The sequence below is a fragment of the Achroia grisella genome, unplaced genomic scaffold (assembly GCF_030625045.1).
Source record: "Achroia grisella isolate CSIRO2021 unplaced genomic scaffold, CSIRO_AGI_Agris_v1 utg640, whole genome shotgun sequence".
NCBI classification, from domain to species: domain Eukaryota; kingdom Metazoa; phylum Arthropoda; class Insecta; order Lepidoptera; family Pyralidae; genus Achroia; species Achroia grisella.
Window position 1 is genome coordinate 7,028,457 of NW_026712977.1, and position 13,141 is coordinate 7,041,597.

Sequence of the window (13,141 nt, forward strand, 5' to 3'; positions counted from 1 at the left end):
GGAGGTTCAATATGTACTGTTATTGATTTTAATGTTAATGCAACAGTCACTATAAAATAAACCACAAGATTGATCTCCGAGAAGAATGTAAAGAATTGTCATGTTTGGTGTAGTTATGGTATATTATTTATTTGAGATTTTTATCTTTTAGATTATTTAAAGTTTTATTCTTTATGTTGAAGTCATCTCGCAACCATATGCATAGAAACTCATTATGTTATCTTTGTCTCATTTTAATAATAGATGCCACCAGGTGTTAGACTGTTTTAAAGTTGTAACTCACGCTCATATCACTGTGATCCATTTCTGTGTATGTTTATTCTGATACTAGTTTTATTTACATAACTCTATGTATGTCAATTTTATTTAGACTTGACTTATTTTCACTTACACGACACGAATTATAGGTTTTGTAAATATTCTCTTTTCAAAATCTGGAAGAGATTGCATTAGCGATAAGACCCACTTTTGTACTTATATTAGTTTTATTTTAAATTTTTCTAATGTCTTTTAATGCTAATGCAATAACGTGTTAAAATTAATCAATAATACAATCACAAGCCTATAAGCGTCAATTCGATAATATTGGTAGTTGTTGAGAATACAGCAGCAGCCTGAACACAGATAACTATATATTTCCCAGGAATTATTTGTGAAGTGTATAATACTTTTCATGACCAAATTACCCACTTACTCTTTAATTGTGTGTTCATATTACTTTTATGCAAGTATTAAATAATAAATGTACCAAATGCTCAACATTGTGCGGTTACTGCGTCACTTTTACGGCCACTGTCAATAGTCATTTAGAAATAACATATTGCTCATAGTTATAATCATAATAATTTAGGCACTACACGATAACTTGCATAATTAATATTAATTTTATTACCTCGCTTTGTCAAAAATGATGGCTATTATTTCATAGGAATATCAACATTTTTTATTATTTAAGGAAAAATACACAAAGTCAGATTGTCTAGTGACGCAAGGATCTATTTAGTTTTCTCATAAGATTTATTATCATACAGCGTCGCAGGAACCTGCAAATCTATACCATAACCATTTTCAAAGTGTGATGCTATTTAGTTCAATTTCGATCTGTGTGCCTATAAGAATAAGAACAATTCGCCACAAATACAACTGTATTGGAACTGTTTAACATCCACGTTCACATAGTCGATTGTGGCAAGGTCGTGATGCTACTTAAAGCCAGCCGCGTCGTGTTGTGTGTAGTTGATATAGTTTTCCAGGTTTGTAGCATCTCAAGAGGTCATTTGGCTCGGAACTATCAAGGTCTTGTTGATTAATACGCGCTAGGATGCATTCACAATGATCGTAACGTTACGGCCAAGTGGTCAGGAAACCGCCTTGTTATAATTCACAACAAATATCAACATACTGTAACTGCGGTCGTGACAGAACTAGTACCTATGAGTATAATAGTAGAGTAAACTAATTAAAAAGAAAAAATGATAGTAATTCAAATTGGTTAAGATATCAGCGTTATGCGACAAGAAGAATATACCTAGAGTCAAATTGAGATGTTGCTTCATTTTAAAGTCGGTGAAAAATATTAAGAATACAATCTTTTTTCTTAATATTCGAAGGATATAATTATGTATTGAGGACTAAGAGAGTTTGACGGTTTGAAACAAGTGAAACATTAATTGGATGTTTCTAGTTTTTTTCTTTTCAAAGTTAACGAAAAAAGTTTCTCTAAGGTAGCTAAGTTATACAGGCAGACATGATGTAATCGACAAAAAATTAACTTATGTTATTTAGCAATAAAAATACTTTAATTACTTATTTATTTTTAGATGTAAAGATTTGTATACTGCGTGTATGTTCAGTAACTTATATATAAATAAACTAAATATGAAACTACTAAATTATTACTGTATACTTCTTCTATGTAGTTAAAAGTGTTAATTGAATCTTTATGGTACTGTCATTATTACTAGTCATTTATATTAGACATGTATAATTTCAATTGATTACGTAAACAAAACGTTCACAATTGCATTGTATTTATTTCTATCTATGTCACGCCATACCTTGGCAATAAATTTAGCGCACTTTTTGTTATTCCTTTATATATTTTTAGTTTCCTGGATTTACTCTATTCATTAGAGTTGTGTTTACATATGAAAACCTAAAACACATATATTTAATATACACGTAAAATATATTTTAAATTTATTTAGTTAAAAGAGCGACCACATGCAATAATCGTACAGAAGGTATTATATCTTTTTAAAGTCAATGAAAATACTCCTAATTAAAAGGTAATTATTCTGTGAATATTCATTGACAGATCGATAAATGAAGATTCCGTCGGTAAAGTTAATTTCGTTTTAAATATGCAGCTTTATTTTCTTTGGTATGTACAACATTGGTAACCATACTTTAATACCGGGTTTTCGAACATTTTTAGTGCCATGCAACATATATATATAATAATAACATATACCTATTTCATTTATAACGTTAAAAAAGTATTTTTTTACTTGAGAAGCTTAAATAATAAGTGTTAGGAAGAAGTCACTAGGAAGCTTTTATTGAAACAGAAAGTAAATTTTCAAAAAATTAAATTAACTTATAGAACTGTTATTGTTATTGTTAACAATCAAATTACCCGCTGTCATTGGCCCCACGTATGGAAACACTGCTTTAATATAAATGTACCAATATGAAGTACATTCGCAGTTATTTACTATTACAACTAGATAATAATAGAATGCAGATGACATACGTGACGTGGTTGTATTGGCATATCGTGATAATGAGTGTACCAAATATTTATTACAAATATTGTTTCTAACGACAGACACGTACAACTCGTAATATCACGCAGCATCTATCAAATCTTGTTATCTTGGCAATATGCACTATCAAGTTACTTAGTTGTTTTAATGATATCTGTTTCAACTGTAAAGCGATGCAGAAGCGGATTGGACAGATTGGAGAGATAATAGCGACACAGACATATTGTATATTTGTATTGGTTTGAGAGTTTTCTGTGTATACATACATAGTATACACAGAAAACTCCCAAAAAATGTAGAAATGAAAAATCTAATTATTTATATAAATTGTCTAGTATCCCATAATACAAGCTCTACTTAGCTTGATACAATTTTTTATATTATTATGATTATTATAGTATTGTATATATATATATACATATATTATATATATTTGTATATGTATATATGTATGTACACACATCGTAATTTATTATGTACCTAATTACTGTATACGTAGAAAATAATAAATAGGAATGTGGCAGAGAATGTTGCAAATATTTAGTAACAATATCCTGACCCGAGGAAAATAATAAATAATATATAATCGGAACGTTGGTGAAGTTAATTTCGTATTCTCTGGATTCTTTTATTATTTTGCGATAGAATAGACAGACGATGTTTCCCTACTGGTTTTTATCCCTTGGATATTATAGCGGTGTAAGGTTAGAGGAATATGAAGTAAAACCTTTTACTCATATCCATCTCCTATACTTTCCTATTATATTCGAAAATGTTAATAAAAATTGAATAATCATTAAATATATTTTCTGAAGTAGATACATATTTAAATTTATTCTTCGATATAAGACGAAAACGTTAGTATTTATTGTAATAAATTGTTATTTTATACTTACATATAAAAATGTTTATTATGTACTAAACTAATTATAATTCGCATTAAAACTTATAACAAAAGTCGTACTCACTTTACATTATTCCTCATGTTGAAGTTTGTCGAGATATATTCTGCGTCCCCACTGCAAACAAAAGAGGCTAATTAAAGTCAAGAATGTTTATAACGCAATTATCAGAGTTACCGTAGTTTATTTAATATAAAAAATGTATAATTTAAATGTTAAAAATAAGTGACTGTAGAAGTTGATGACTATTCTGTTAATTTTCTAGAGATATGAAACTTGTGTTTATGCATTCATATTTTTACTAAAATAATCTAAAACATTAGAGAGTTTTAATTGTATAGGTTGTTTATTTCTTTTAGAAACGATAGAAAATAGTACGCTCAAGTGAAGCTGCGTGAAACTGAAGTTAGAAATACTTGAATTTTATGTCTGAAGGCTCAATTAACTGTTTATCGAAAGGAAATTCGAATAGCCATGGTTGAATTGTGTTTTTCGGTCACAGCAATTTATGTTTAAAAAGAATGCAATGCAATATCCCTTGGCCGTACTATTATAGAGACAATGGGCGCATTGGTCACGCATCGAGAATTGTCCGTTGATTATTTACTATCGTATAGTCTCACACTTGCCAGAGTTTTATCAGAACTTTATGTTAAATAATGACACGTTTCTGTTTTACTGATTTTCGTACAAGCTCGCATATTTATTATTTTATCATGAGGATTAACAACAATAACGCTAACAAATACTTTAAAGATAAAGAAATGACAAAAGTTGTTTTAGGGAAAGTTAATAGTTTCTACGATACACTACGCAGAAATACATAAAGGGTATGTACCAATATAAAATGACAACAGGAAAACGTTTTCAGTTAATCAGATGCTTATATGTACAGCGATTAAGTACACAGTCATCAGATGGTCACAACACAAATTCGATGCACACAATACTTATTGATATTACGTTTGTATATTATATAGGTATATTTTTGTCTATATCTACTAATAATATTTTAGATCGAAACACAAAAACACAGTTATTACAACAATTCTTTTTAAATATGTATATGAGTGTGTAGTCTAGTGTGTCTCTCTTGACACAGCCACCATTTTAATTAAGGTAAATAATGCCACAAACACGTAATTTCCTCGGCTATTATACGAACAATGTATGATATTAGATACCTCCAGAGTAAGGCTACGCAAGAAAAGAATTGCATGCTATAATAGATTGCTACATGTTGCACCGACATCAATGTCACGAGTGCTCGCGTTTCACTTCCAATATAAGCTTTCTATTTATCCTTACCTACCGATTTATACCTACCTATAAATGAAGTATGACGTTTAGTAATTTACTCTAAGAACGGCCGAGATATTTCTACAGTTTTTGTTGAAAGCGTTATGTGTTGTTTATTAAACAAATATAAGTTGTTCACATATTGTATAATTACTATGTACTATTAAAGTAAAAAAATGAATAAAATATACATACCTAATTGATTTTTTTTTATTTCAAATTGATTCATACCACGGTAGTCAATGGTTATATTTTTATACACCTGCTTTTTCGATAAAAAATGTATCTAATTTGTGTAATTATTATTTTGTTGTCTAATTCATAGTGAATTCATTCCTGCACCACGAAGAAGATATAAAATGTCGTTATGAGATGTCGTTAGAAAAAGTTAAACGTTTTATCTCCAAGTACATTCTGATATAATTAAAAAAGATTAAATTCTTTTTTACCTTATAGAGTTGTATACTTACTAAACATAGCATTACGTTTATAAACATTTGTAATTGCAAAATTATTAATTAATGTCTAACGGTTGCGTGTTGGTTGGTGGTCACGGTCGACTCAAGCAAAGATGGAAGTATTTATTTATGTACTTAGAATGTGGTAATTTTGCAACAATCTTACTCTTATGACAGTGCAGTATGGGAACGTCTTTAATTAAACTTTGCCGTATGATGTTACAATAGATTACAAAATATCCCGTCAACTGCTTCAAACGTTTTCCGTGCACTATCGAAACGATTTTATATTGGGTGTACGACTTGTTACGCGTAATATTTGCCTAGCATAGTAATGGGTTAACTTAGTTTATTATGTTAACACATAATATGAAACAAACTCTGAAAATTACCTATGGTTTAAAGCTGCAATACATCAGTGAAAGTTATATTAAAATCTGCTAAGTGTAATAGTTTCTGAGATAAGCGAGCATATAATAAAACTATATGTTAGTATCTAAATAAAAGTTAGCAAATTTTATTTTATTTTAGAATACATACCTATAGTCTATTTGTAATCGTTATTTGGCTACAAAATGCTTTCTTAATAAAACTTATAATACTAACGAGGACAAATTACTTGTTATAATAAAAATTAAATTAATTTTGTGATGTAGCATATGCTATTGTATATGCCTAAAACGTCTAATAGTACTATAGTAGTAAAATCCCTGACTATATAATAGTCTTAACAGGAATTATTACGTATAGAAACTAAAATTATATAAAAAAATTATGAGTCAGCAATCATAATCACGTTTCACGAATTGTACGAATTATTGTGATTCATAATAATTCGTACAAAATCTAATCACCGAATTATCTACTTACGACCTTAAAGAGGAAGTACACAATTTAAATTGACACTTCTTCTGTACATTTCGTGAGACATGCATGGCGTGAGTATGTACAGCTTTTTTATGTATACATGAAAATATTATAGGCCATATATTATTAGACTTTATATTGATAAACTTCAACGTTAGCGTTTTTTTAGTTTTGTATTAAAAAATATTACAGTTACCAGATCTTTACGTATTCGGATATCATCATATTTGTCCAAATAGGTGTTATTTACAAAGCTTTAATTGTATCGTGCCTCAAGGTGGTGGTATGGTGGTTGGTATTTTCGTTTTATATTTTCAACGATTTTAATCTAATTTATAACGAAAAGTGTACTAATATTTTTTTTGTCTAGAAATATAGAACTCTAAGACTTATTTTACAAAGGAAAAATTACATATCCTCAATGTAAACAAAAAAAAAAATGTGAAAGTAGCGAAGGAAAATATTATACATACTGTGTTATATTGATTGGATGTCATCGCATAGAATCTCTGTTGAGTCTGGTGAGTTTTCTCGTGTATTGTTTATTACGAAGGTTGTTGTTGTGTACAGATTATCATTTTCATTAAAAGTTTAACCTTCAGTTTTATAGCAGAGGTTATTATGTGTACCTTTTATAAGAAGAGACGGATTAAAGTTAGAATTAATTTGTGAGTATGGATAGATGTTTGAATGAAAGTATACTTGCGTTTTACCAGTAATACATAGGTATTAATTACTCTTTTCGTAAATAATAGAATACATATTGCAATGCCTTAGCAAATCCTATGTTTATGACAACCCAGCTCGAAATCTCATTTGCATTAACAAATTTTCCTCTAATAGGACTAAAATAATCTAAATATATATAACTCAAAGGTGACTGACATAGTGATCTATCAACGCACAGCCCAAACCACTGGACGGATCGGGCTGAAATTTGGCATGCAGGTAGATGTTATGACGTAGGCATCCGCTAAGAAGGATTTTGATTAATTCTACCCCCAAGGAGTTAAAATAGAGGATGAAAGTTTATATGAAACTTTGTCAATTTTAAACCCATTGGTCTGAGACTTTGCATGCATAAAGCTACTATGACGCATCCCCTAAGAAAAGATTTCGATAAATTCCACCCCTAAAGGGATAAATTAACGCGAGCGAAGCTGCGGACAAAAGCTAGTAGATAATAAAATTGTGGTTAATTATGTTTATTTTTTGTCATGTATTAGTAAAACATAATTAGGAAAGATTACTGGTTGTTAAATAATAATTATTTACATCAAATTAGTTACTTAGATAATAATTATCACACACAAAATAGGTGTCTCGAAGTATAAATATAGTATTGTAACTAATTCAGATAACTTAAATAAGCAATTTCATTTAGCTGTTTGTTTTCATTATATCATCGCTCCATATAAATATGAAGTGACGTTGTACGTCGATCATAGATTATACATACGTCTGTATGTATACATTAAAGTTACTTACTTCTTTAAAAATTGATCTAATTAAAAATTGTAAATAATATTATCTATTCATGAAAGGTCTAACATTAAACGCTGTTCTAATAATTTGATAAATTGAATTCCAATCATTCGAATTGCTTTTATAAAACATTAAAAAGTATGGAAACATAAAAATCAACAAAGTTACATGTAACAGTTAATCTTGATGTATTACAATTATTTTTATGTAAAAGTACTGCATCGAATGCGGTACAACCGTATTTGTAATTATACTTGGCACGCACGCGTCTTATTAAACATGCACTTGTTACTCCTAGTCCTGAATATTTAAAAAAATAATTGTCCAATCGATTCTTTATAGAAACCATCGAGTAATATTCCTAGAAATTTATCGCTGTGGCTAATTATCAGCCCCATGTGCATAGTGTCAAGTCAGTTGATTTTACACTATGCTCAGTCTATTATTTGCCACTGTAGATCCGATAACTTATCACCAATAATATTATGAAATAATAAATAGAACTGAATACCTGAATTTATTTTATTATTTCACAATTCTATTATAATACATTCAATATTCAAATTCAAGAAAGCTTTTACCGAATTAAAAAAGATCATTGTATATTTATAACACAACATATTGATAGCATGTGGCTGATATAATATAATGATATGTATTTTGTAACACCACGGTGTTAGTTATTTATATTCAACGGCCATTGTTATGACCTTCCATCATATCATGTGGACCGAAGGGTTGTTAGCCATTCTTAGTATTACAAACATATGCTTTCTACTATCACTTAAGTGATCTAAAATTATCTTTAAACACAGCAGAAATCTGTTTTATACAGGTAGCTGTATTAACGATACATAAAATGATTGTTATTGCTATAAGAGAAGAAAATAATATTACTTGCCTGTACTATTAATAAATTTGCTGCTATCCTGAATGATTACTATTAACTAATATTATATTTGATGTCTTTCAAATGGCAACAAGGACTGTGTCTACAAGGAAGTGTCCACTTCACCATTAATATTTTTCAGCTAGGACATTTGAATAAAAAGCGTCATCTGTACCCGAACCTTGTCACTCATCGCGTATTTATTCATGCATCTAATATAATATAAAAATTACATCGACGATTACACGATCGGCTGCCATCTAGTTAATTAAAAATCGATTATAAATGAACCATTAAAACGGCTGGTAAGGTCGATAAACGTACAAGCAAGTAAAATAAAAGTTTGTAAAAAGAAACTGCTGATTTCCTGACTGACGTAGTGATTGACGTTGATTAGTTAGGTACTATCTATCCAGTTGAAATTCCGGATACGGCTAAGTATTTCTTTGTAAATCTATTTTTTTACTTCTAGGTATATATTTTAACTTAATTATGCAAAAGGGTTCTTATAATTAATAACTATGTTAACGTTTGTCTTATGACAATGAAACATGATTAATATATTTTGTATTTCGAGTATATTATATACAATTTAAATATGATCTTTATGAAAGAATAATAATAATAATCTTTATGAAAGAATTTTATAAATAGTTATATTTCCATTCACGTACACACAAATTTACGAGATTGGCACGTTCATTTTATAATGTTCGAGTAGATTTATTTTTCAATAACTGAATCTTATAGATTTTCAATGAACTAACTAAAACTTTCATTTCAATTCAATTCAAAGCACGTGTAATAAGTACTCTGAATTGAATTGAAATGAAAGCTGTAGTTACTATTTAAGTGTCATAATAACAATTAATAAATTTGCAGTAAGTGATATATATTCTTGTCTCGTACGTATTGCTATTATTTGGGATTTCATATAAACATACTTTTTGTAATTATTTGTGACATAAAAGATTCTATCCCCATGATACAGTCTATATTTAAGCAAATTTTATACATATAATAAACGGTACGCCTTTGTAATGTTGATATAGTACGGATGTTGGATTTTTTATTAGGATTGATCCGATTTACTATATTTAGTCGTAAATAATGACATTGTATTACTAGGTAGGAGCGACTAATATACCTGTTCATAAATATTTACGCTATTGAGCTTGACAAACAAATTAAAACCAGTAGATATGTTTATATTAGTTACGTATGAAAATGCTAGGTATTGATTATCATCAATATTATTAAATAGCGACATACTTATTAGCATGTAGTACAGATAAATAAATTATTAATTTATACCACATGTTCAAGTTATTTTAATAGCACTTATATTACAATAAACTTGTAATATTTTATTAATTTATTCTGCGTAAACTTGAAATACATAGTAACATAACTCATATTGGAAGATTTGCTGTAGACAAACACTACTTATGTAATTTTGTATAACAATTATGTTTATTGATCTACGTTATGCAGTTATGCGGGGTATGTACACATGCATTGTATTGATTTTAAATAAATAAAAATTAAATAAAGTATAAGATCCCCTAAAAAATAAAAAATTGTAGTTAATTCATGTTGAATTAACTTTATTTGACCTGTTTAGTCGTGGGAGGTAATAAACTAACAGACATACTATCACATTTATAAGAATATAAGCAGTACTAAGAATGTATTAATGCTTTAGTTCGCTACAATAGCACTTTTTTAGTATATAGAATAAACATAAAAAAAATATTTATTTAGATAATGGTTTCTTAATTAATCAGGTTGTAAGACTTTGTTCTGAATGTCTTGTATAACTACACGGTATTGTTAATACTGTGCACATATCTGAATTACCTGCACTGCGTTAATAGAATCAGAAATACCAAAAGTAAAATGTATATAGTTACACGAAATAAGGGATCAGCGAAGCGAAAAGTTAGTATCGTAATAAGTTAGAGATAATAATGAGTACATGAAGATTTCATTAAATTACTGCATAATGTCAAGGAAAATATTACGAAAGGAAAGAGCAAGTTTGTATCTACTTAGTATAAGTTATGATATTTGTAGAACAATAACAAAAGTCCCGAAGAACTGATGTATAGAATGTAGTTACTGACTTGTGTACTTATTGACTTGTACAAGATTCATTGAAAAACAAATTATCAATCCTAACCATAGATTGTTTGATCAACACAGTATTAATATTTTACATAAAAAATCGAAAGTTAAAGCTTAAATATACATACATGCATACAAAATTATAAAACCATTAAAATGAGAAACTTTTTGCTGTAGATTGAAAAACAATTCAAATTAAAACCATATGAATATACAGATACTTCTAATATTAAAAAGACAACAGTGCCAGTATCTGTAAATAATGTAATAAGTGCAGATTATTGACTTGCCAAGCTAAAGTTATAGATTAATTATCGATTTACATAATTGTCATTGGAATTTAATTTGCATTTTATTATGCAACATGCAGTTAATACAGTGTCTCTTGAAGGATGTCCTCATTCTCTGGTCTCTTATAATTTCCTAATCATAATCGCAACCTTAAATTTGTTAATAACAGCCGTAGCAATGCATCACACGGCTGCTTTATTGGACACGGATGTTTTACTGCCGACGTCAATTTTACGATGATGGGATGGATTGCTCTCAGAAAATATAGACATTTTTATGGTCGTTTAGAGATATAAGTGATGACGCAGACGTACAGGAGCTGCCTGATATGTACTCGTACCAGTATAGCGCAAGGACGCATGTTTCTATACTCGAGTGGCAAAATGAAAATAAACCTTCACGCTGATTTATATTGGTACCACATTTTTCTATGATCTTTGTATCGGAGATATAAAATGCGTAACAATAAAATAAGTTTAGCATCTTCATAGAATTTTTATTCGAAAATAATTCATACCGAACAAACACTATATTTATTACCTCTCCCATATATAGATTCTTGTAGGTTGTAGGTAAATCTAGATAACAAGTTTGACAACTTAAGTTATTTTACGTGTTTTCTATCTATGATTTTTTCCGTTACCCGAGGTTCCGGTCGGGCCGAGGTACAGGTTACGGTGTTAGTTTTAATACTGGCTGAGATGATAAACAGTTAAACCTATGTTTGTCTCCATTAGCTATTGCGACACCATGACTATATAAACTAAGATTGGAGATTAATATTAAGATAATATTTTTAGTTTGGTATTATTGTTAAGCGGTGGCTGATTTGGCAATATCAGTAGGAAGAAAAGGCACACTTTTCCACTACTTATGTCTATCATATCATATCATATTAATTAGTTACTTTTGTTACTTTTGTTCAATCATTACATTTACGAGCTGTCGCTAGTTCGAAATGAGAAAATGCACAATTTTGTAAAATATTTGATTATATCAGACGAACAACTTTCAATGAATTAGAATGAGCCGTTGCATAATTATCAGGAATATCACATAAGTTTATTTAACAATATTAAATTTTAGCGTTGGTTCTTAATTCATTATATAGACAAAATAATCTAGTAGACTAGATAATAAAAAGAAATTCGTTCGTGACCGAATCAGGAAGTTGACTTTGAGCAAAACATATACGTAATCGTTAAATATTTAGAAATAGGTATATATAACATCTACTTTGCAATTACTACGTTATTGCAACTTATATTTGTAAATAGAGAACTATCACGGTTGAATTGAAGTATAATTATGAATGTATAGCGTAATTTTTAGTTGCTCTTATTTTTTGTACCATCGTAATTACATGATTAATAAAATCGGCGAAAAGTACAGTAAGGGTGAAAGAAACGAATAATGCACTCAAATCTTCTTGTGTTTTAAAAAATATATTTGTTTGATATTTGTCTATTTGTCTGTGCGTTTTTCATCTCAGAAACGGCTTAACCGACTTAAATGCCTTTTTTACTGATGCACTGTTTGGAGCAATAGTTAGTTATAGTTATAGTTGTAACTGTACCGATTTTATTTCATGGGGTGTTTGTTTGTAAGGTACCTACATATATGTGTTCTAACCATAGCTATTTTTTAATCCAGTTTTATTTGCAAAGAATTAATGTAACAAAACTTAACTATGTCTATAATATCTGAAATATTATTTTGTTGAAGGCCTATACCTAATAAGCTATATGAATAAGATCATACTAAACTATATTTGAATAAGCTATCTACAAGCAACAAAACACATTGTCAGAAAACAAGAGATAAGCCAAAAATCAATGAAACTCGACAACTTCTGTATAAATAAGATCTATACAGTTTGCTTTGAAGAGTTCACATATCTCTCCAACCAAAGGTTACCTGGTAGAGATTGCTTTAAGCGATAAGGCTGCCATTGTGATTCTTCTTTGTCAATGTTTTTATTTACCGTTACCACATTATTAATGGAAGTTGGCAATAATGAGTATTCATTATTATTTATCTCGTAAAATATACATT

The 13,141-nt window shown here is 29.0% G+C and overlaps 1 protein-coding gene across 2 annotated transcripts in view; it reads right to left on the reverse strand.

Annotated features, from left to right (window-relative positions):
- Positions 1-13,141, reverse strand: part of LOC131849161 (neprilysin-2) — a 40,967-nt gene that overhangs the window by 25,695 nt on the left and 2,131 nt on the right. For both annotated transcript variants that reach the window (XM_059199161.1, XM_059199160.1), the window contains exon 2: positions 3,737-3,787. In XM_059199161.1, coding sequence (XP_059055144.1) covers positions 3,737-3,753 — 17 coding nt within the window. In that variant the 5' untranslated portion in view covers positions 3,754-3,787. The remainder of the gene's footprint in view (positions 1-3,736; positions 3,788-13,141) is intronic.